At 37.4% G+C, this 26,617-nt stretch overlaps 1 protein-coding gene across 3 annotated transcripts in view; it reads left to right on the top strand.

Moving 5' to 3' along the window:
* lrch4 (leucine-rich repeats and calponin homology (CH) domain containing 4) overlaps nt 1-26,617 on the top strand; it is a 57,682-nt gene that overhangs the window by 10,137 nt on the left and 20,928 nt on the right. For all 3 annotated transcript variants that reach the window (XM_039669300.2, XM_039669299.2, XM_089128563.1), the window contains exons 2-4: nt 20,509-20,653; nt 21,904-22,033; nt 26,489-26,594. In XM_039669300.2, coding sequence (XP_039525234.2) covers nt 20,509-20,653; nt 21,904-22,033; nt 26,489-26,594 — 381 coding nt within the window. The remainder of the gene's footprint in view (nt 1-20,508; nt 20,654-21,903; nt 22,034-26,488; nt 26,595-26,617) is intronic.

Here is a 26,617-nt window from a genome sequence, read left to right as displayed (position 1 = left end):
GCGTGGAAGAGCCAGGATATAACTCAGATTGTGTTTGGCTGAAAGAAGGAAGTCATACCTACCTAGGAAGAGTTGAGGGAGAGTAAATCATGGGATTTTCGTTTTTGGGTGAACTATCCCTTTAAGGCTATGTTTACACGGAAATGATTCTGAAGAGAAAACGCAAAAGTGGCGTTGCGTTATCACTTTTTAGTCTGCTTTTTGGATGTGAAATTTGCGTGCAGATGGTGACGCAAAAGTCTGTGAAATTCAATGTAGTATGCACTCCAGGCGGCTAAGAGTGCATACTACAACAACACCAAGCCCGCGCGCCTGCGTACAACCTTCACTGTCAAGCAGACCTTTGCGTTTTTACTGTTTACATGGGAACGCGGCGGTGGAGTGTTTTAAAGATTTCCACTCTGGAGGGTGGTTTCACTTTTTTGCGTTTTTTTAGCCCCAAAAACGCTGTCAACGTGTAAACGAAAGGCGTTTTCACTCGCGAAAGTTCTCGTGTAAAAAGGGCCTAAGCCTCATTAGTCTCTAGATAATCACACTAACTTCAGTGAACACTGACCTTCTTATTTTATTGTATTTCATCAAATTTGTAATTATTTAAAAACAAATTTTGTGCTCCGTGGTGAGTGATATGAGTTTAGAGAGACATGAGGGTGGTTAGATGATAGAATTGGAGCAAATTATCTGCATAGGATTAGAGGAGCTGCGTAATTGATTTGACTGAACAAATTTAGACAGTTGAAAGTTGCATTCAAAATTCATTGTACTTACTTTCCCAATGAGTCTGCATGGGCGGTCATTTTTCCAGATAAAGTGTTAAGTGACGTTGTATCTTTTTTTCCTCTTTTGCTTATGTACTTTTTTTTAATGCCATCGTGCTTTAGATTCTAGTGTACCTGGGCATCTTAAATCTGGTTCTTTTTTAGGACTAAAACAGTTTGAAGCATCCAGTCCACACCCGCACATTCATGTCATAAACTGACAACCAGGAAGTAAAAATGACACTGACTGCCTTATAGGCTACATGACCATTGACCTACAATACTACAATGACCATTCAATAGGAAAGTTGACGTCTGCAACTTATTAATGTGGCTTATGCAACAAATCAGCACATCCATACAACAAATTCACATTTGTTGTTAGCCAAATCTTCTCTTATGTTGTTTATGGGTCATTCAGATAGACCCTGGCGCTTGAAACTAAAATCATTTCCTGCTATGTTTGGATGTGGTCAACCTTTACTGATAAATATTGAACATGAGGTCATATTTTGCTTAAGCAAACAAGGCTCTCAGATTCAGGGTTGGAGAGGATTTATTATGAATTCAGCTCTGCTAGGAACAAGCTCAAGTTTGTGTGTGTGTTGGGTTTTATGTCATTATCTTTTGAGTGTTTGCCAGCTGTGTTTTTTTAAGAGTGTGTGCTTCCTTTGTGCCAGCTGTTGGAGACTCTGTTTTGCATGAGTATGCGTGTAGTGACGGTCATTTATATTTGAAGTGCATATGTGAAATATGTACATAATTCTCCATAAGTGAGAACAGGAGTGTCTACTCTGCATCACCAGCTGTGCGAGAGAGTCAACACGAACCCTGTTGCACAGTGTTGTTCTGTTTCCCCTTGCAGTTGCATTTCCACCACACACAGCCACCGGATGTGGGCTCCTCGACTTCAACTTCTGCTTCTCCTCAGCGACACACTCTCAGCTCTACTCCCGCCCTCTCTGTCGCTCTCTTCCTCTTCCTCTTCTTTCACTCGCACTTTTAAAGCACAACAGATGGTCAGAAGGTCTCAAATCTCGAGAGAGAGGAGCACAGCTAGAAACCCTTGGCTTATAATTGCTATGGTGTTTTTTTTAAACGGATATCAGTTATAATGTAAAGCAAGATGGAAGGATGTTTCGCTTTCACTCATAAAACTGTATTCACACAGATGCTGTATTATCATGCTCACTCTTTCTGCAGCAGAAACAGATTCACAGGAAGTCTTCTCTGATTTATGCCCATTCCAGATTTATTCCTTGTAGAGTTGTAGAGCTATTTTTGCTGTAACATTGTTTTAATGAACTTAGTGTAATGTGTAATGTCTACACTTTTCTGGATTAGTTGTGTTGGGATGGCTGGCACTTTCTGGTGTTATTGTATGAACCTGTATGCTTTGTTTATGCTGCTGCAGTGTTGTGAAATGAATGCATTTGCAACATAGAAGTTTTGTATGTCTCAAATGGACTTTATCCTGTTTTCTTACCAGAAAGTCGCTTTTTGGATGTAAATAGGCAAACACTTAAAGGGATAGTTAATAGGGTTGTGCCGATAGACGATAGTATCGTGTATCGACGATAGTCTGACATATCGCCGATGGCAGATGCCTTTGACGATATCAATACGATAATTGGCTCGTTTTACCATAATGTATTAAATTATTATTATTAGGCCTATTATTATTATTATAAAGCTAGTATTGTTATTAAATGAATATTAGGAACTACAATCAATTTGCCTTGCCTAAATTTACAACGACATCACCTCATAACAATTGCAACACACGCACTAATGAGGACTCCTCTAAGAGAATGTTTTTAAAACAGACTAAAAAACATCCCACATCAAAATTTAATTGCAAGGTGATCCATTCACAAATTATCAAGTGTGCTTGTTTTAACAGACGCAAAATTCAATTTCCTACAGATCCAAGATGATAACGGCATCGTTGTTCGTCAGTATTTGTTTCCGTAACACATTAACAAAACGTTTAATGACACTAACACTAAAAACAATATAATTACTAAATAGTGTTAATAATAATATCACTAAAATAGTATTATAGTTACCGTTATCATCATCCTCTCTGAGTGAACGCAGCGTTAATGCAGATGCCGAAGGCAGTCCGTTTTTACTTTCACTTTCAGAGATTGAGCGCGTTTACATGCGACGACGTTCTTTACCTGATTATGTTTAATAAACTTGACAATGCATGTGGTCATGTAAACGTTTCCTTTATCAGAGTCAAGTCATAAGTATAAGTAAACCGATCGACTCAGCTAGACGTTTGGCCCTTGCTCTTGTTTCTCCCGGCATTTAAAACACATTAACCCGCGTACTTCGTGCTTACTGAAGTGCGCATGTGACTGCTAGGGGGGCACATATCGCAAACTCCGACTTTTTCTGACCCAAGAAATTATTAAAACGTGTTTTCATCTCGTGCAGAAATAGGCCCTAGTCAAAATGCTGCATGTAACGGCATGAGGATAGGCTAATGTGTCCGTAAATTTCCCGTTGACAAACAAAAGGATTAGGATCTCTTTTTTTTACCTCACTATACCAGGAAATAACCTGATCCTATTAATAAACACTCCACCTTTGCTAGCAAAATAGAAAAAAGATTCTCGTATATAAATCGAAGTAGGCTAATAAAACAAGCAAATTAATGAGTAGGCTAAATAATCAAGTTAATAATCAAATGTTAGCCCCGCCCCCTCACGATACTATCGTGTATCGCCGATCTCACAGGCTGACGATAGGACGATATGAAAATGGAGCATATCGCCCAACACTAATAGTTAACCCAAAAATGAAAATTCTGTCAGTACCCAGACAGCAAACTGAATCAATGTGGAAACGACGTCTCTCATGACATTGAAACAACGTTGATTTTGCTCATGGAATTAACGTTGAACCAACGTCAGACGCGCCATTCTTCAAAGCTAAATGAAAATCGAAAATTGGTTTGCTTTCATAACATTGAAACAACTAGGGCTGTATTCAACCAAAGAAATCCTTAGTCGACCAAAGTCGAGTCCTGCTCGACGATTAGTCGACTAAAAAAAAAAAAAAAAAACGTGATATTTTGATTAAACATTTTTTAAACAATTGTCATTGATCATTTATAAAACAACAACGAAAAAACATCACAAATAAATAAAACTATAATAATAATATAATTCTTTGAAAATTAAGTGATTTTTTAACTGCAAAAAGTGAAGAGCTCTGTCCTAGGTCCATAGTAACAGTCACAATCGCGCACCTGACCACACCACACGCTGCAAAAAATATCTGCCACTGTGCCACATAATGAAAAATCCCAACAAAAACTCTCGTTTATACAGGCTTTATATTCTTCTTTACTTTCAAAGCTATGGGTTAACTTTAGTCCTGACGATCAAGGCGTTTTAAACAACACTCAAAAAAAACCAAATAACTTAAAAACAATCCTATAATAGGCTGTACCGCGTATAGGTTTATTTTCGTTTTGTTGCATTATTTAGGCTATTTTCAAATGCGTCAAGTGTACAAATAAAAACGAAAACATTAAGAAAACACAATCTATTGAGTCAGCATGATATAGCCGTTAAAAGGCTGCTCACGTCTTTTGCGCGCTCAAGTTCGATTTTAAATGTAGGCGCGCGACTTGCGCGCTCATAATGGCAACGCGATCGCCTCCCTCCACAGTCTTGTCGTCTTTGTTTTAAAATGCAGCCAGACAAAAGATTTATATTTCCTGGACATTTTGTCGACTAAAGCCAAAACAAGCAGCGTTCTAACAGAATGAATACAGCATCCCTTACCGAGCGCGAGCAGCAGCGCAGCCAGCCACAGGTGCCGTTCCCGAGTGTATTATGTGTGTGCGCTAAACTGTGGCGCAGTTACAAAAATAGCCTAAATTAAAGCATTTTAAAGTTGGGGACAAAACATAGGCTAATTATATTTAGAATACAGTAATAAATAACTGATTATAAATGAATAAATATCAAGGAGTAAGTCATTGAAAAATTCCTTCTATTGGTAAAAAAAAAAAAAAAAATGCAACTGGTCGACCAATAAGAATGTCAGTCGACCACGACGGCATCGACCGATTAGTCGACTAAACGACTAAAGTTGACAGCCCTAGAAACAACGCGTTGATTTCAAGTTGATTTTCCGTTAGTTTTGAAAGAATGACGCGTCGTTGGTTCAACGTTAATTCGATGAGCAAAACAATGTTAGATCAACGTTGTTTCGATGTCATTTTTCCACGTTGATTCAATGTCAGTCTGCTATCTGGGTATTTACTCACCCTCATGTTGTTCCAACCCCGTAAAACCTTCGCTCATCTTCGGAACACGAATTAAGATATTTTTGATGAAATCTGAGAGCTGGATCACTCCTGCATACTAGTCCATAGGCTTCTTCAGGGATTGAAAAATGTTATTAAAGACATTGTTAAAATAGTCCAAGTCACTACAGTGGCTCAATCTTAACTTCATCAAGCGTCGAGAATACGTTTTCTATGCAAAACCAAACAAAAATAATTACTTTATTTAAACTATTCATTTCCTTCTCTATGGGCCTCTAGTCAGTTAACGTAATGTGATAGCGTAGAGCTACGTCACATGTAGGCTCACTATTGGCCGATGCTGGTCATGTGTGTGATGCCTGTGACGTAAAACAACAGATCATACGCTGTTAAACTAGTAACCTGACTCGAGGCCCAGAGAGAAGGAAATTAATAGTTGAAATAAAGTTATCTTTGTTTGTTTTTTTTTTAGCACAAAATTGTTCTTGTTGTTTGATAAACTTAAGATTGAGCCACTGTAGTCACTTGGACTATTTTAACGATGTCTTTAATAACTTTTCGAGGCCGGCAAGTTTCAATTCCTCAAGAAGCCTATGGACTAGACTGCAGGAGTGATCCAGCTCTCAGATTTCATCAAAAATATCTTAATTTGTGTTCCGAAGATGAACGAAGGTCTTACGGGGTTGGAACAACATTAAGGTGAGTAAATACTGACAGAACTTTCATTTTTGGGTGAACTATCCCTTTAAGAATCTATGACTGGGTCATTATTGCTTTGATTATTAAGTTTGTAGCTTGCATGTTTGGTAACAGTTCTTCTAACCCTAATTCATAGCGTGTGTAGCTTTTCATTTCTTAAACAACCATGTAGGAAGACGCATCATGGCCATATTCCAGGATGACAATGTAAAGATTCATCATCGCTCAAACTGTGAAAGAACGGTTGGGAAAGGAGCATGAAGAATAATTTTCACACAATGAATTTGGCGCCTCTGAATCCAGATCTCAAATTCATGGAAACTCTTTGAGATGTGCTGGAGTAGACTTTACTGAGACTCTTGTACAAGATCTTGACCAAAAATTCCATCAAGAGGTGTATTTAGATAGACTAATTTTAAAGTTTGGAACATAAATGAGCTGATACGATTTGTGCATTGCTAAACACACAACTGTTGGGGAAAAAGGAGAAGACATGTCCAGGTGTAAATGTTTGTTGAACGTTCTCTGAACTATGCCATGCTCCATTCAAACACATTCAGCACACAGTCTGAGCTAACATCAACAACCACATGCACACGGGGAGATATATCTCACTGCACACATAGACGTAGCTATTTAATGAAGTCAAAGTGTATAACGTGTCTCAATATCTGATGACCTGAAATCTGCTCCTCCCCTTTCCCACATAATCATGCTCGATAGAATATGAAAATTCAAATCTGATTGAGATTCAGCCCTTGCTAACTAAGTTATGTAACCTAAAGCGTGTCCAGATGGCAGAATCACCATCCTCTTTAGGCTTTAGAGACGCTCCGGGGTGATTACTGTGTGTGTGTGTGTGTGTGTGTGTGTTTGTGTGTGTGTGCTTGAGAGGATGGTGAATGTTTGGTTGAGTGCAAGCGAGACCACACCAGACCTGAGTAAACTATTTTGAGGGAGAACATTCATTGAGGATTATTACACTGACAGTTGGTGTTGGTTGATTGTTTTTAGTGAGTTTGGCCAAAGCTGCACTGCAATAAAGTGCTAGTTGTACTTGTCCATGCAAAACGCCACAATGCGAGGGTGTTTGTTTGCCAGGGAGTTGCCTTGTGGTTGCTGAGGTGTTCGGAGTGGATCATACTGTCCTGTAGTGTGGTTGCTACAGTGTTTTGGGTGGTTGCTAGGAGACGAGGCATTCATGATTTATTTAATTTTAGCACAAATAGGCTTTTTTTTTTTTTTTTTTTTACAATTTTCAACTGAATGGTATACAAATTTATAGTAAACATGGCCGACATAGTTCAGGTATATTTGTTTAAAGGGGTCATGAACTGGCTTTTTAAATGTTATCATGTTGTTGTCTGAGGTCAACTTATAACGTTCGCTTAGTTTTGGAATTCAAAAACATCAAAATGAACAAGTAATAGGCTATTTTGTACCCTGGTTGTGAGCCTACCTAAAAAACAGTCGGTTTTTATGGGCGTGTCACACTGAAGACTTGGAAGTAAACACCCACTGCTGCGAGTGGAGAACAGTTTTGCATATTATAATGAGTTTAACTCACCCGTCGGTGTATGTGGGGGAAAACGTCCAATGTTGTAAAATGGCAACCGGATTCGCCCATACATGTTCAACCCAGAGTCCGTGTGTTGCACAATATTCCTGTCAGATCCAATATAGACGACACAGCACCGTTCTTTACTCTTAATCGGTCTGCAAATCCAGTCTTGTTGACAAAACAATCCTCAATGAAATGAAGCGAACAGACGACCATCAGCTGGAACGTCATTAAAAATAAACTTTATCCATGCAGTCCTATTGGAATCCACAGGAAGCTTATGCAGCGACTGTCTTGCACAACCAGGCACTGCACAATATTCTGTATTGCTCGGTAGCGATCCAGTTTGTCATCACGAGGTAAGCATGTACATGTATGATACTTATGTGTGTAATGCGCGAATCGGTGGGCGGGGCTAAACCTGCCGTGGTGAAGCTGGCGTTGATCTTCATCTGCGGGGGTGGTGTTTTATCCTCTTTGTCGTCATAGTTCCCCACTTTTAAAAACGAGTCGTTTTCAGAGGCTGTGTCAATAAAAGCTTTTATTGGACTAACAAGGACGTTTTCGGTTCTGAAACTTACAGGATATTCTTATAATATGATGACCTCTTAGATGTCAAAAGCTCAAGGAAAATTTGATTTCTCAGTTCATCACCCCTTTAAATGAAAATGAAAAAGTAGCCTACATACATGTTTTTTTAGTACTTCGCATGCTGTGGTATTAACACCAAGGATTAATCATTAGTTGATTGTCAATTTTTATCACAAATGATTATTCGCTTTCAATGTGTCTGGAATTATTAAATTTTTTTACAGAGTTGATGGTCATCCATGATGGCTCTCATTTTGATCAGTTTAACTCTTAAGGTGCCATCACATTTACGCTTTTTTACGGCAACAAAATCTAGTCATACTAATAGAAATCAAATCCACGTGATCAGAAATTTCGCATTAAAATATTAATGAAAATTATTTAGCTAATGTGATGGAACATTTAGGGTTTGTTAAAATATAATTATATGGGTTTGTTAAAATGTAATGTAAAAATTGAGCTAGGCTATAGCAATGTGATGTATGCCTTAGCAAATACCAATAATAATGACCATGTTTTCAGGCTTGTTTAGCTATTGTGAAGTTCCACATCTTCACAGGAGAAAAGCTGTTTAACAGCACATCTCAGACATGCATTTCAGGTCAAAATTGTGCAAGTCCTCACAAACACAGCACAAATAGGCATGCCTTCTAAACATGCTCAATCGAACATTCACTTTTCAGCATTATTACATTAATTAATGTTTTAATAAACAAGTAGGCTGTATGCCAGTTAGATTTTTCTGATTGCATTGCCTTTGTTTTGACACATGATGATTTGGTTGTTATGGTAACGGAACACATCCGCTAACCTCCTCTTGGTTGTGTGAGATGGATTTCACCGCACTGATGACACCCCTTTTAGTCTTGTGTAACAGATACGAGCTCGTGGCGTATAGAGCTGAGACTTCAAGCGTCTTGAGTCATCACTGAACCACCTCCACGCCAATGAGATCAAATGCTCAGAAAAACACATCATAATCTGATTACACTGAGACATGCTTCCACCCTCCCAAACCTGCTCATTAAACTTGTTGAATGTTAGTTGTGTATGGTTTAGCAACAGATCCTTGAGTTTGCTGGTGTTGATACAAAGTTTTGTTCCAGTACAACTTTACCTGTCAGCTTGGAAAGTTTTCATAAATGCTGGCACACACACACACACACACAGCATAAATGACATATAATAGTTTTCATCATTGAATTCTTGATGTAGGCCTAATGAAAGTTCTGAGCACTTTGCACCTCTCAAATGTGTTACATAATGGTCAACTCCTTTGTTTTTTTGTTTAGACTCATTTCACAACTTTTTATGCACCCCAAAACTCACAATTACAAAATATTTTCACACTTTTTGCATCATTTGACAAAATTACAGCTTGACCAAAAATTATGAACATGAGTGATATTTACCTTGTTTTCTTCACACATCACGTCTCATAATCTGTGTTGGTTTAGTATTATTTATTCTATTATAGTAATATTTATAGTAATACTTTAATTTAAAGCTGCAGTCTGTAGTTTTATTTGGGTTAAAAATGATCCAAAATACATATTTGAGAAAATACATAACCAGCCAGTGTTAAAAACTCTCTGCTTGCAGACTGATCTCATGAAATAGCGTGTGTATGAGACGCCAATTCGTATTTCCATTTTTGGCGTGCTATCAAGACGCATAATCGCCTTTCAGCGTGTTTATGAACGCCGTTGACTTAACGTTATATAAATATATGACTTACCTCAACCCCGTCCCTAAACCTAACCGTCACTGGGGTTAATGGCATTTATGACTGTTCCCTTACCATCCTAGGAAAGAAAAAGATATGACTTACCTCAACCCCATCCCTAAACTTAACCGTCACTGGGGTTAATGGCATTTATGACTGGAGATTTGACTGCGTGTACAGACACGCGGAATGACGCGGACGTTAATGGCGTAGACATACGCATACACGCGGATACACGCGGATAGCTCAAAATGCGTATAGATAACACGCCACCTGGCGCGAAAGTGGCGTATATGTTTACGCAAAAGTCATGATGTCATGTTGCTGCTTGCCTTAGCTTGATTTAAACTTGTAATAATGTTTTTAATTCCAGTGGGACTGGTGGATTTCCGCGGTAGATTCGAGCATGTCTTTGCGTCATTACGTCTGTTCACACAAAGTCTTGGCTAGTCGGCTATATTGCGTGTGAGGATGTTGGAGGTGGAGATTTATAGCCTTTTCTCACAGCACTTGATATAATTAAACTTATCAATTTGATGGCAGATCCAGAAAGGTTCAAACGACAATCACCAGTGACAACAGATTCACCTGTTAAAAAATGCAAAAGACTTCAGTCATAATTTGCACGGTTTTACAAGATATGGATTTAATCAGCACGATTTACTGCAATGTCGGAACCAGAACAAACATTGATGATTCTTACTGGTTCAGATGACATTTCCCGGTGAAAATTCTTATGTTGGTCATACTTAAAAAAAAGAGAATGATCTGTGATTCTGAATGACAGTATCCACACAGTGACGGACTGCATTGTGTTCTGTATCGTGTCGAGGGTGTTGAAGTACTACTCACGTAAAGTTGATAATTCTGTGAATAACTGCAATTGCAGATTTCGAACAGGCATGGTGACAAAGAGGAACAACTGCGGACTGCAGCTTTAAAATGTTAAAGGGACTTATAATGCCATTTTCATACAAGTTATTTTGATTCTTTAGGGTCTAAATGAAAAGTTTGTAATATACTTTAATTAAAAATTCTCATTAGTATTCTCCTTTTACTTGGTCAAAAAAGGCCCTGTTATCAGCACGCCGTTTCAGTGCATATGCCTTTAAAAAATAATCGCTTTTGTTTAATAATCACTTCGCTTTTGGAGAAAGAATGGTAGCAGGAGTCTCTGAGGACACATCTGTGCAACCGTATCAGTTTGAACCGGAGTCTGACCCGGAACAAGATGACGGCCCAAAACATTCGACAATTAAGGCTCTAACAAGACGTTTCTGAATGGTTGGTTAACATAATGTCACTTTGATCTATCTTTTTATTCTGTCATGGTAACGTTAGAGTAACTTGGTGAGACGTACGAAATGCAACGTTCCCAATGCAACATTTATTATTTATATTTAATAATAGTTTTAAATTTAAGTATTTTATTAATTTTGTTGTCGTTGTTGTTTTTAAATTTCAGCTTTAAAAAATAGTTTTATTTAATGATATCGAGTACACCAATTTTATAACATAAATGATTTGCTCAGTTGATGAGAATTGATGTCACACAGCCCATTCTCACTCCCAAGGCGTCACCTAACTGACGCCTTGGGAAGCATTTGACCATGCTGCAATATCTGACGCTTTAGGCGCCCTTTAGCATCAGTAAGATGACGCCCTAGGAACGTGTGTACCCTACCCCCACCCCATACCTAAACCTAACCGCGTCCTCTAACTGACGCTTTCCTTTAGCGTCAGTTAGATGACGCCGTAGGATCGCGTCATGTAAGTGACGCTAAAGGGCGCCTAAAACGTCAAATATTGAAGCATGGTCAAAGGTGACGCCTTGGGGTGAGAATGTGTTGTGTCACAACAGTGGGAAATTAGTTTTTATACAATAAAAATTAAAATGATTTGTTAAGATTTAAAACTTAATTCAGAAGCAATATCAGTGCTGCTGCCCCCTTAATGTCAATAGACATAACAGATTATACGAATTGAAATGGGATCCTTCGCAATGCTAACTCAAGCATTTGGTTGTTTCTATTGCAGAGAACCTGATCACCATTGATTTACTTATTTAGCTCTAAAGTAAGACACTTAACTGCTACAGATTAACTGTATTGTGGTAATTTAACTGCTTGTCAGTTTAGAAGGTGTCTATTAAATAGCAAGTAAACATGTGGATCTTTAATTAGGATTTTCATAAAACTGTTTATTGAGAGGGGTAGAAAAATCATTATTTTGAAGGTGATGGAGGTGTATTTGTATTTGAACACAAAAGGCTGGTAGAGTTGTGTGGGATAACTTGGGGCCCCCTAAATGTTTGAACGGTTAAATCCATTGGCTTGACCTTTTGTGGCCTTCATCAACGTTCAAAGACAAAGATAACACTGTTGTCAAAGTGCTGGGCCTTTGACCGTCGATTAAACAGGATGCACACAGAAGTCTCTGTTCGTTCAGACCTTTAGAAGACAACATCCCATAGATTCCATAAGCAAAGTGATAATGTCAGTGGGGGTTTTACTGTTGTAATTGGCAATACTTTACACAGAAGAGATTGGACACTCCCTAACCATGAGTTTTCTAAAGCATCAGTAATACTTGTACTTATATTTACGATGAATGCGATTTTGAAGCCCAAAAAAAGTGCATCCATCCACCATAAAAGTGCTCCACTATGGGGTTAATAAAGGCCTTCTGAAGCGAAGAGATGCTTTTGTGTAAGAAAAAATATCCATATTTAAAACGTTATAAACTAAAATAACTATCATCCAGCACGGCAGACAGCTGTACGCATCGATTTACAGCGACCCGACGCATTGACGACCGCGGAAGAGCAGCGAATTAGTAGTCTAAAACAAGAATTTGTAAAAAGAAATGTCGGAGGATTTCAATATAAGAGAAGAATAATAAAAAAAAAAGATTTTGAATTTGTTACCAAGACCTATTTCTTTTAACCGTGAGAGGCGTCTAAGCTTACGCTATTCCTACATCACGTCAAGTGTTAAAGGAGTAGTTCACTTTTGAAAAAAACTTTTGCTGATAATTTACTCACCCCCATGTCATCCAAGATATCCATGTCATTTCTTTCTTCAGTCGAAAAGAAATTAAGGTTTTTTGATGAAAACATTCCAGCATTTTTCTCTATATAATGCACTTTACTGGTAACCAAACGTTTCAAGGTCCAAAAGACACTTTCAGTGCAAACTGCAAACTGTTCAAAGGGCTTTAAACGATTCCAGACGCTGAATAAGGGTCAAATCTTTTAAAAAAATTAACGAATTGACTCGGAAAAGATTTGTTCATTTTGATGAACAAGTTCGAACAGGAGAGTCACCAACGCTCATCACAGAACAGAGCAAGGCAAGCATTTGAGCTTATAAAACTTAAAGGTGCCATCTGACATAATAAATCAAATCCTACTCCATATTCCATAACAGATGGGGGCAGTATACCTCCAGAAAATGACTTGTGCTCCTACCATCGCGCATGTTATTCAAATCATTTGACATGATAGTAAAAGGTTGGAAGACCGCAGTTTCACGTGGAGCATTTGGAGATTTTTAGAGATAAGAGACTCAATGAACAACATCTCAACACTAAATGATGAAGACCGCCTCATAGACGCCTGTCTCAAAAACAAGCTGGTGCATTTCGACGATATGGGAAAATAAAAGCTTGGGCAATTATTTGAAGTTTATGGTATTTGTTTTGTTCATATTACACTTTTATTGTTAGTGAATTAATTTGACAGACAGCATTCGCATGTTGATCAAGCTAGCGCCGTGAATTCACCGTGAGACACACGCAATTGACACTTAGCAAGCAGGTTAGTTAAGCTCTCAGATTCTGTCAATTTTATTACGCAATTCAAAGAATAAATACCGTTTTGGTGCTTGTACATGTTACACCACAGATCCCTAGCGCACATGAACCGATCGTCTCTACTAGCTAATGGAAAAAGAACATGAACTCTGTTGAAAGATACAGTATGCTACAACTTACCAAAATGTATTTCTCATGCATAATATCGACCAATCATTTTTTGAACTCTTCCCTGAACTGAAATGTAGTAATGGGCTGTATTTCCACACGACCGACATCAGATTCAAGTACACACACAAGCCGGCGCGAGCGCGACTCACTCGTGTATTGCAGTTTGGCTGGTGGTAACGTTGCCCGTCCGCATACCGCCTCCCATGGCCGGAACTGGTATTACGACACCTGCCGGGCCGGGGTTAGTAATTTAGCATACTAATTTAGGTTTATATCTCGGCAGCACTATAACTTGTCAGTTTTTTAATTACATCATTGCACTTATTTCTTCTCATTCTTTTGATGCGTGTAGCTAATTTTTCGGATATTTTTACCACAATTATTACATATGGCACCTTTAAACTTTGTTATTTATTTTTTAAATGAGTGATCGTTTTGCTTGATAAGACCCTTATTCATCATCTGGAATCGTAAAGCCCTTTGAACAGTTTGCACTGAAAGTGTCTTTTGGACCTTGAACCGTTTGGTTCCCACTAAAGTGCATTATATGGAGAAAAATGCTGCAAAACCTTAATTTCTTTTCAACTGAAGAAAGAAACACATGGACATCTTGGATGACATGGGGGTGAGTAAATTATCAGCAAGAGCAAACATTTTTTGAAAAGTGAACTACTCCTTTAACTCTTTTGGCATAAGTCGACTTGCATAGGCTGTCTGCTGGAAGCTAGTTATTTTAGTTTTTAAAGTTTTAAATATGTGTATTTTTCTTACACAAACGCATCACTTTACTTCAGAAGCCCTTTATTAACACCACAGAGCTGTGTGCAGCACTTTTATTTTACATTGATGCACTTTTTTGGGCTTCAAAATCTCATCCTCTTTCACTGCCATTACAAAACTGGGAAGAGCGAGTACATTTTTGAATATAACTCGATTGTGTTCCTCTGAAATTAGAAAGTCATCAGCTTGAGAGTGAGTAAATCTCTCTCTTTTACATTAAGTACAATGGGCTTGGATGTTTAAGTCATTTCAACTTAAATTACGTACATTAAACTGACTTTGAAAAAATGTGTTGAATCTTCTATTAACTTATAAAACAAAGTTGAAATTTGCAATTTAAAACTATATAAAAACATATGTTGTCATAACTTATTGATCATATATTTTTTTTAGAGTGTAGGTTTGGGAATCAACCTGTTCCAGAACCAGTTAAAAAAAAACTGAAACAAATGAAACTTTAATATATGAAGAGTTCAGATGCAAAAGCCTTTAAGTGCCATTTGAAATTTTCTTCTAGAATGATCATTTTTATCAAGCTTGTATATTTAAGTTCAGTGATTTCACTTAAATGGCAATGATAATTACCTATTAATTGGTATTTAAGTGAAATTGCTGAACTTAAATATACAAGTTTGATAAAAATCATCATTAAAGAAGACAATTTCAAATGGCATTTAGAGGCTTTTGCATCTGAACTCTTCATATATTAAATAATTATTATAATTATGTTGATGTAATTATTTTAAAAGACTTTAAAACCAAGAACCATTATTATTAGTATTATTATATTGTTAGTATCATGTGCACTACATACATATAATTTAAGCAAAACATGTTCAATTACTTGGGCTATGATTTGATATTGTTTTCCTTAAAAGTGCTTATAGACTTGTTTATAAGACTTGTTTATTGAACTATTATTATGGAAGTGGAATCAAAACCGCACTCACACCACTTACATTTTCCTTTGCAAACTACAAGTCTTTTAAAATGAGTCTCTCAGAGAAAAACAACAGAAACTTGCTAATGCTCTATTGCTTCCTAAAGAAACTCCTGACTGCCATTTATCCTGCTTTTTTGAAACTAATACTGTTGGCATTAACCTTGCCATTTGCTAAAAGCTTGTACAAAGCAGGCCTGTCCTGCTGGATTATGGAGTTATGATTCCATCACTGATATTTTAGAGCCTTTGGAGACTGAGGTCTGAAAATAAACCTCTGTTTTATGGCGCAGCAAGAAATAATGAAAAGGACGTGGTACACATTGGTGTTTTGATCGATTCGGTCAGTGCACTCAGCTCTCTAAAGTGCTTGTGAGGTCAAATAATCAGCTTTTTTGACCGTTAATTCACTGATGTGCTTGAGTAGTGCTCATGTGCCACACACACACACTTATGTGTTGCCTCCAGTGGTGCTCTCTCTTGAATGTGTCGAGTCATTCTGGCCCGTGTGTTTTTGTTCCGTCACCCCCTCAGCTCAGGCCGGCATTCATGCTTTCACTGCTATTGTCATGCTGCTGTTACTCATTCACTCGTCCCCTTTCAAGATTTGCCCTCCTCTCCCCTCTCAGTCTCTCCCCTCCCTTTCTTCCCCTCTCATTTTATTTTTCTCTGCCCCCATCTCAAGTCAAGTCAAGTCAAGGCACAGTTTATTGTTGTTCCTGCTTCAGTGGAGGAGAAGCAATGAAATGCTGTTTCTCTAGTGGCACTGGTGCAAACTTTCGAAGGTGAAAAAAGGTGAAATGTGCATTTTTCCCAGCATGTTATCATCCATAATTCTAAACCTGTATGACATGTCTTTACAAAGGAAATTAAAGAGACTTCTCTTACTCCAAAAAAAACACAAGTCAGACAAAAGTAGTATATCCAGTCAGCTGATTCAGGTGACCTGAGTTTTAGTCATTGTCCTTTCTGATCCCATTCTCCTTCTCTCTTTCTCACTTCACTTTCTGTCTGCTCTCTGTGTTGTGTAAACAAGAGCAAAAAAAAAAAAAAAGCCCAAAATAAATCTGAAAAGGTAGACGGTACATGCAACGTCGGCTCTTCTGAATCATTTCAATAAGTTTAGGTGAGGGAAAGTCTAAATGTATTACTTATGTGTCTCAAATGATTTAGTTACAGACATGGGAAAAGATATGTTTGAAGTGTGATTTTAAAGTTTATATTGCTACAGTGGAGGGGAAGATTTTCAGTGAATGGTAACTTGTTTCAATCTTTGGCTCACATAAAGCCATCATATACCTCCCAAAGCCACTAGTGCAATATCTTTTAAATTCACTATTTATTCAAATTATCCATAATACTGCAAATATGTTCACAATCTGTATTTACTGTACATTGTATTTATACTGTCATATTTTTTATTCTTTAATTTTAAGGGTGCCATTTTAAATTTCAGGCCATTTGTCATTTCAGATTTCAGGCTTACCCACCCAACAGTCAAAGCGGCATTACAGTACGTCACAAAAGATTGGACTCTGAGGAAAACCATGAGGGCTTAGGGTGCCGTTTGGGTTATTAGGGTTCTATTTTGGAGCTTTACAGTTCCCACTCACTTTTGTTGAATGGAAAAGAAGTAAAATCTAATGCGAAATTCACAATTGCCTAAATTCCTATTGAAATTCCTGGCATTCCTAACAAAGATAAATGTGAATACATCTTAAGAGTCGGTTGACCTTCCACTGTGTGTAAACACTGTAGCGATTTTAAAATATCTTACATTCGATACTATTTTATTTTTGTGAGTTTGTTATGGCACCACTTGTTTGTCCGAACAATGGAATAGAGTAGGAGTGTTCTGGAAACCTGTGTGCTGATATGACAGGGCAGACATTAATAATAAATGTAAAAATCAGTGTTGTAGTACTCGAGACTCGGACTCGTCTCGGACTCGGTCTCGACTCGAGACCATATTTTAGTGGTCTTGTCATGGATTCGTGTGCATTTGGACTCTGAATTGACTCGTACTCGAACATTTTTTTTTTTTTAGGACTCGGATTTATTCCCGAGTCCACTCGAGTTTAATTCAAAATATTTTTCATGATTATTAATGTATGTTAATAAAATATTTCTTTAAATTGATTGACACGCCCAGTGATTGGTGATTTTCTAGTGCGCAACTGCGCATGACAAACTGTAATAAAATTAATTTTAACACCACCTAATATGTGGCCTTTTTACCCTAAACTGATCATATTTTTTAAACTCTTAAGTAAATTCAGTAAAAAAAAAAAAGATTTCTCTAAGTAAATAAAAGTAAATTAGGTAATCAACCCTCACTGGTCTCGGTCTCGACTCGGACTCGACCCTCTCTGGTCTCGGACTCGACTCTCTATGGACTCGGTCTTGACTCGGACTCGACTCTCTCTGATCTCAGTCTTGACTCGGACTCGAGTGAGGTGGTCTCGACTACAACACTGGTAAAAATGCCTCATAAATACATGTTTTGTTCAGATAAAAGTGAGTCAGTGACTGACACATCAGGTCTAGTCAGTGTGTTGAAACAAACACAGCGTCACGTTTCAGTTAATACCAGGGATGACTAGCTCCTGGCAGCAGGTACGAAGAAGACAGATCTTAGCTTAGCACACACATAGAGACCTTCAAACAACAACACGCCTCCTCAACTGTTGTAGAAGTTGTCATTTGGCTATCAAATGTTAAATAGAACTTAGAGCTCACAGTATAATTAGGTCTTGTTTGTGTTTCTTTTGCGTAAATGTGTGTCTGAAATGAACTGTAAGGGAGTCTGTTGTTATCCCGCATCAATGTAATCTCCTTCTAGGGCTAAAGGAGGATTGGAGTGTGTGTGTGTGTGTGTGTGTGTGTGTTGATTAACACTCTCTCACACACACCAGATGCAAAAGCAGCTTTAGTTACACCAAAGAGACGCTAGCAGGCAGAATAACGCTCAGATTCCTCAGAGAGCAAAAGAGAGGAGGGGCTCAGTAGACCAACTGCTACTCTTAAGAAGTCTCTCTCTCACACACACACACACACTGAGGGGAGATATTTAGAGTAAGACCTTCAGGACATAATTGAAATACAGTCCTGCTTATTAGCTAGGGACTTCTGTCATGCCATAATAATGATTTGAACGTGTCATTAAGGCTGGGCACAGCTGGAGACCTCACGCAGGAGGTGTTTGTGAACCCCTGCGGAGAATCGGATACGTCTAGGCAACTATTTCTAGGAACACGACGTAAACATGACCCGAACAGAAATAAAAGCATTTCTACTCAAATCAAAATTCTCTTTAAATATGAAGTCTGTGATTTCTGTGCCACTAGATGAATTTGCCATTGGTGGAGTCTATATACAAAACTTATATCAACATCATTATTCCCCCCCACCCCTTATTACACATTTCATATATAATCTAATCTAGTTTTTTCATTTTAAAAAAATGTGCACACAAGTATAGATAAACCTGAACATCCTTATGAACTTTTATACACCAATTAAATATTTTATTAAATTCTTAATTATTTTAATGAGTGATATTACCATGGTCACCTCATAGAGTGATTATGGAAGCGTTATTGATCATAAGTGTATTCAGACTCATACATATCATCTTTCTCCATGATGTGGGCACACTGGTATTTCTCCCATTCTCTACCATGTTAGGCTGGCGTGAGTGTAAAGCAGTGCGGGGGATTGTGGGAAATATGGGCTGCCCCTGGGAATCTTTAGTTCTTCCCACTGGGAATGGAGAGGCGGGAAATGCTTCCTTGCCAAATAAAACAGCTGAACAAAAGATTTGGAGAAGGAGAGCGGATTGGACAATTGGACAGTACGGGGAAGAAGAGAGAAAAAAAAAGCACACACACACTTCCACAGGCTATTGTTCTCATAGTGTGAAAGTAACTTTGGTTTTGTTTAAGATCATGAGGAGGGTTATGGAGACTTGAAATTACACTGTACCTGTGTGCATGTAATGCTAATGTAAGGTGAAAACTGCACCCTAACGGTCATTTAGCTTTAAACTCTGTGTTTTGGTTGTTTCTTCTGTCTGGTTTGTCTCTCTAGTGACATGGACTTGCACATACGTTCACACACCCTGTTCTAAGCTTCCTTGGGCCTGTAATTAAAATCCTCCCCTCTCCAGAAATACATCCTGACCCTATGACCAGCGCCACTGAAGGGAGTGTGTGTTTCACGTGTATCTGGCGAGTGCAGCTTCTGTCTGGAATGAAAATATTGAATGGAATTGGAATAGATTGAGCTATATTCAGACAAAAGATAAAAAAAAGGCTGTATTCCCATAAAAAAAGTCTTTGTTCACTTTGGGAAACATCATGACTGTTTACACGTTTCCTGTCCCTGGCTTCTGTCCCATGGATATGGATGCATAAACAAAGTGACAAAAGAGGCTTGTCTGTTGCTTAGGATGCATCATAGTACTCAATATAGAACGTGAACACAAACGAAGTTCCATAATCGGCAAGATCTTTACACAAGTTTTCGCCCTATTGGTTTGGACAAAACCTGTCAAGTAGTTGTCTGGGTTAAATGTCAATGCATTACAATAAATAAATGAGAAATAAATGAAATGAATAAATTTGCTTTATTTTAAGAATATTGCCTTAATTAATTTCATGACAAATCTCATTACCATAATGCAAATAAACACTCTTATTTTGTTAAAAGGAATAGGATTTATGGTTATGGGTTTTTGCATTTTTAATTTACATTTACACTGAAGTAAAATCATAATTTTACTGTAATATAGTAACTAAAATCGTCTTTAAGAATATTGAGAATTATTTTAAAATATTTAAAAGGATAAAAAAACTTTTTGTGCTAAATTATCATAAAAATTAATAATATATTCACATTTTCATTATTTTATTTTATTAAATTAAATGTTTTAATTCAAATAAAAAGTGTAATTTAATTAATGTTAAATGTAATTATTATTATAGTTTTTTTTGTTAAATGTAATTATTATTATTATTGTTTTTTTTTTATTTAATTTGTTTTATTTATTTATTTCTTTATTTTACTGTTAATATATAACGTCCTTTTTGGCTGACATCTTCGTTGTTATCATGTAAAGGTGTCTGTGGTCATTAATTCAGTCTGTACTAACTGTGATTTGGTGTTTCTATATCTCAGACCTTTCAAAGAACCGGCTCTGTGAGGTTCCAGAGGAGGTGTGTCAGTTTGTCTCTCTGGAGACGCTCAGCCTGTACCACAACTGTGTGCGATCCCTCACGCCCAGCCTGTGCCAGCTGCAAGCCCTCACCTACCTCAACCTCAGGTACACACACACACCCACTCCAGATACAGTGCCTGTCCAAATGTGCTCTTGGCCACTTAAGTGCATGAACTTGACAGGAAGTAAGTGTGGAAAACTGTACCATGTCTTAAAAATGCCAAAGCGCAATGCCCTGAACGCACTACGCACACACTAATACCGCTTCGGAGTGGTATTCGAGGCCAAGGCTATCCCATCGTAAATCATGTCCGGGGAACTTCCGTGCTCTAAAATCGCGAGATGTCTAGGAAAACATTCAACTGTAAGTTAAATTAATTAAATATAACATATTATTTGGTTGTCAAACATTAAGTGTTGCACATTTTATTTGTGCAAAGATGAGTAGGCTATGTGAATTTTGTACAAAAACTAAAATAGTGTCTTCTATTACATAGGGACTACTGATATTTAAAATGCAAAGTACAAAAAATCTAAATAAAGCTCTATAAACTTTGCAAAACTATAAGTGTGTCCCATCGGGTAATCAAATGTTCTGCACAGACTTGCAGTCTTCACACCTACTTGAACACTTGGGCCAAATTTAATAAAACAAGTGGTCAAGTGCATAGACCGCAAATCTTGGTATTTGGATAGGCTCAGGTCATCAGGTCATCTCAGTATAAGTCAAGTATTTATTAAAAACAGTTTAATACTTTTTAATCAGCAATTATGACAGTAAAGACATTTAAAATGTTACAAAATATTTAATTTTGAAATAAATGCTGTTCTTTTGAACTTATAAATTACATAAAACAATTTTTTTTTTTCTACAATTGAACTGAAATTGAAAAAATCCTGTAAAAATGTATCACGGTTACCACCACAAAAATATTGAGCAGCACAACAGAAATGTTTGTTGAGAACCAAATCATCATATTAGAATGATTTCTGAATGATCATGAAGACTGGTGTAATGATGCTGAAAATACAGCTTTGCCATCACACATACATTACCTTTTAAATATATATATATATATATATATATATATATATATAAAAAACATATTTTAAAAAGCAGTTATTCGAAATTGCAATAATATTTCCCAATATTACTTTTTTTTTTTTACTTTATTTCTTATAATAAAACATGCAGCATTGGTAAACATCAGGTCTCCCTGAGTGAAATTTCATCCTCTTTGTGGCTAAAGATATTGGAAGGATTGTATATATAGTAAGTCTGTCAATGAGTGTTTTGTACCGGTGTTAGATTGCATTCATTTAATTCTCTCTCTCTGTCTGTGTGTGTGGTGCAGTCGTAACCAGCTGTCCAGTCTACCACCCTCAGTATGTCAGCTCCCTCTCCTGCGTGTGCTCATCGTCAGCAACAACAAGTTATCAGTGCTACCGGCCTCTATACACACACTCACACACCTTCGACAACTGGTAAGTAGAACACACACACACACACACACACACACGCTCATGTTTCTTTTTTTTTTTTAAATTAGATTAGTGAAGGCATCTCATTTACACAAACTGGTTGATATCAGTTTATCTGAAACAAAACATATGATTCAGAGGTTATGACGTCACTTTGTAGGCTCAATCGAAAAGCTATGCATTTTCCCCATACACTTTTGGAAAATCGCAAAAAATAAGATCTGTGTTTAACAAAGAGGTGTGACCCTTACACATTTTGTACAAGATAATCTTTATAATCTTTATATTACAAGTTAATCCAAAATTTATACATTTTGAAGCCTAAATAATATAAAGTTATAAAGTTTAAAAAACCACAAGCAGGTTATAACTGGTGTGTTTCATGTCATAGATCAAAACGTGAAAATATTTAGAGACTTTGTTAACCACAGACCTTATTTCAGGCAATTTAGCAAAACCCATTCAAAAAACCCATAGACTTTAGAGCGAGGGAACCGGAAGTGCTAAAATGCTAACTCACTTCTGCCTTTTTGACCTACAAAGTTGCGTCATAACTTCAGCACTCTATTAGTGAGGAACATGTTCTCACAAGTGGGGTTTTTGTTAGGATATTTTCCAAAATGTGTCATTTACTAGTATAGTTAACCCTTTAGGCGCTAGAGGTTTTTTTCCTAAAACGTTCAATTTTGACATCTTAAATAATTTTAAAAGACTATATGTTAAAAGTGATAAAAGATAGATACTTTCTATAAATTGGAGAATTATATAGGGATTACATTAGATTTCCCATCTAATTTGCATATTCTGACGTCATGGTGGCGACAATCTTGGATTATAGAATTTTCATGAAAGTCACATGTTTAAATGATAAAATGCAGCACTTTTTTTCCCCCCAAAATGTCCCTCACCTTCAGTATGCTATATTACACAATACGGAATGCTCAGGTATATAGTAAGTAGTAAAAAAACTGTGTAAATCACTACTAATAAGGCTGAATCCCAATTCACCCCTTGGCCCTACCCCTTGTTTTCGAGTGTACCCCTTGGCCCTTAAAACGGAGTTACAAGGGCCAAGGGGTTGAAATATTCCCCTACGAAATGGAACAACCCTTCATGAACCCGATATACGTCATCAGTCGTCGGCGATGGCTCTGCCGTTACAGAGTTTGTACAGGATTTCTCCATGACAACAACTGACAATCAGCGCAGCTGCTCTTGACTTTGAATAAACATGATGATTATAACATCCCTTCCTCGAAATGTATGTCTTTTCTGATCGGAAAGAAATGACTACAATGTTATTATAAGAGTAAATAAAGTGCGTAGTGGAATCATCTGCCGCTAAATTTAAATGTTTAACCGTTTGCGATCCATCTCGCTGGTGATTTCCGATGCTTTCCGTGAACTTTCTCTTAGCCCTCCATTTGGAGTGTGCCTCTGAAAAATCTATGTAGCCCTACCCCTTCGCCCTACCCCTCGATCTCAACAAGAATCGGGACACCCTACCCCTAGGCGTGAACGCGCAAAACGGAGGGGTAGGGCTAAGGGGTGAATTGGGATTGAGCCTAAATGGTAGAAACAAACCGAATGCATGTAGCGGTTGGCCTTTTTCTGTAGAGATTTTCCATTTACTACATACAGTAGGCACTCTGATTCCATGTGGGGCACATATATATTATTCATATGACATACAAACACAAGTAGACAAGACCGGTTTAGTTCAAAAGCTCCCTCGTCATGGCAAAGCCCAGATCATGAGTGATAAGATACGAGCAGCGCACACAGCTCGGTCTACTGTCATTGTAACTGCGACTCCTCACCCTGCCTCCACGTTGCCCCCTAACTGTCCTATGAATACTTCGACCTCGTCTTATATACTGTGGTAATAGACAAAGTCTTCACCACAATACTGTCGCCGTGATTGTGGAGAGGCTCTGATTAAGAGCCTCAACCAGAGCGTTCAAATCAGAGGCTAAAATCAGGCTAGGAAAAATGCATTTTATTACCAAATTATGACTATATTTAATCTAAAAACATACTAACAATCTAAGGGCAACCCAGGAAACATTATAAAATAATAAAATAACCCCATGTCAGGGGACCTTTAAGATACCATCACCTAAAGGATTATTAGGAACACCTGTTCAATTTCTTATTAATGCAATGTGGTCCTGGTCAAGACAATCTCCTGAACTCCAAACTCCAAGAATATCTGAATGGACAGAAAGGTGATTTAAGCAATTTTGAGCGTGGCATGGTTGTTGGTGCCAGACGGGCCGGTCTGAGTATTTCACAATCTGCTCAGTTACTGGGATTTTCACGCACAACCATTTCTAGGGTTTACAAAGAATGGTGTGAAAAGGGAAAAACATCCAGTATGCGGCAGTCCTGTGGGCGAAAATGCCTTGTTGATGTCAGAGGTCAGAGGAGAATGGGCCGACTGATTCAAGCTGATAGAAGAGCAACTTTGACTGAAATAACCACTCGTTACAACCGAGGTATGCAGCGAAGCATTTGTGAAGCCACAACACGCACAACCTTGAGGCAGATCGGCTACAACAGCAGAAGACCCCACCTCCACTACAAATAGGAAAAAGAGGCTATAATTTGCAAGAGCTCACCAAAATTGGACAGTTGAAGACTGGAAAAATGTTGCCTGGTCTGATGAGTCTCGATTTCTGTTGAGACATTCAGATGGTAGAGTCAGAATTTGGTGTAAACATAATGAGAACATGGATCCATCATGCCTTGTTACCACTGTGCAGGCTGGTGGTGGTGGTGTAATGGTGTTGGGGATGTTTTCTTGGCACACTTTAGGCCCCTTAGTGCCAATTAGGCATGGTTTAAATCGCACGGCCTACCTGAGCATTGTTTCTGACCATGAGGCATTCTGATCAAAATGACCCCCACAATCACCAGATCCTAACCCAATAGAGCATCTTTGGGATGTGGTGGAACGGGAGTTTCGTACCCTGGATGTGCAACACAGAAATCTCCATCAACTGCAAGATGCTATCCTATCAATATGGGCCAACATTTCTAATGAATGCTTTCAGCATCTTGTTGAATCAATGCCATGTAGAATTAAGGCAGTTCTGAAGGCGAAAGGGGGTCAAACATAGTATTAGAATGGTGTTCCTAATAATCCTTTAGTATTATACTAAATATTTACTTGTCTTGACTGAATAACTGTGTAACTTTAATAAGGATTAATCTATATTTAATTTATACAGTGAAGACTATGCAGTGCTGTTTTGCATCTTATTATTCATTTTCTCTACCTGAAAATTACTGTTATACTTACCTGATAAACATGTATGTTTGTTCCATTGTATTTGTGCTATTGCTCGTTTATTTGTTCTTATTTTATTACTGACAGTTTACTTGACTTTAACAATATTTTAAATTTATTTGAATTGGCTAGTATTTTGGTGTCACAACCTTAATTATTAAGACAATAATTAGGCCTTATTTATTTATTTATTTTATTTTATTTATTTTTATTTTTTCTTTGAAAAATTTGGCATTAGAAAAAATCCTTAGCTTTGAGCCCTATGTGTTGTATCAGTGAAGTCGTATGACGTCATATCTCTTACTAGTAGACACAAAAAAGTGAAAAATGGCGGATAGAGAGACATCTACGGATATATGACGTGCACATTCGTGTATACGTGTATCATTTAACTTTTCCCCATGCTTTAGAGTTCCAAAATATCAATATTAAACATAAACAATATTGTTGATTTATATAACAATATTAAATTGCAATGTATCGGTACCAAAGTATTGTGATAGTATTGAGTCAGGAGATATCTCTACATACTGTATGTGGCAGTTGTCTGTGGTGTGAAGTTTAGCACTAGCAGTGTTCCCTATACATTAATTTATTTGATTGGAATGGATTTTTTTTTTTTTGTAAGATATTTTATTGTTTTTGAAAGAAGTCTCTAATGCTCACATACACTGGCTGCATTTGATCATCAAAAATACAGTAAAACAGTAATATTGTGAAATATTATCACTATCATTTTTTTTTAAATCTCTGTTTTCTATTTGAATACATTTTTCAAATGTAATTTTTTGCTGTGATGATACAGCTGCATTTTCAGCATTATTACTTCACTGTCACATGATCCTTCAGAAATCATTCTAATATGCGGATTTGCTGTTTAAGAACCTATTTTTATAATCAGTGTTGAAAACAACTGTGCTGCTTAATATTTTTGTGTAAATCATGACACATTTTTTTTTTCCCCGGATTCTTTGAATTCTCTGAATAGAAACTTTTGAAATTGAAACAATTTAGTGCATCTTTGCTGAAGTATTAATTGCTTACTTAAAAAAAAAACCTTATTGCCCCACCAACTCCAATGTACACACACTCTTCATTTTTATAATTTCTTCTATCTGTTAATTTCTTTCTCTCTGTCTCTTCCTCTCACTGTGTTTCTCCACCAGGATGTGAGCTGTAATGAGCTACAGTCACTTCCCGTTGAGCTCGGCCAGTTAGAATGTTTAAGGGATTTAAATCTGAGAAGAAACCAGCTTGCAACTTTACCAGAAGGTTGGTATCCCAAAATTATAAAC

This window comes from Pimephales promelas, chromosome 1 (assembly GCF_988280905.1).
Source record: "Pimephales promelas chromosome 1, fPimPro1.hap1.1, whole genome shotgun sequence".
Lineage (NCBI taxonomy): Eukaryota > Metazoa > Chordata > Actinopteri > Cypriniformes > Leuciscidae > Pimephales > Pimephales promelas.
Note: the sequence above shows the minus strand (reverse complement) of the source record. Positions and strands in the feature narration are given on the sequence as shown.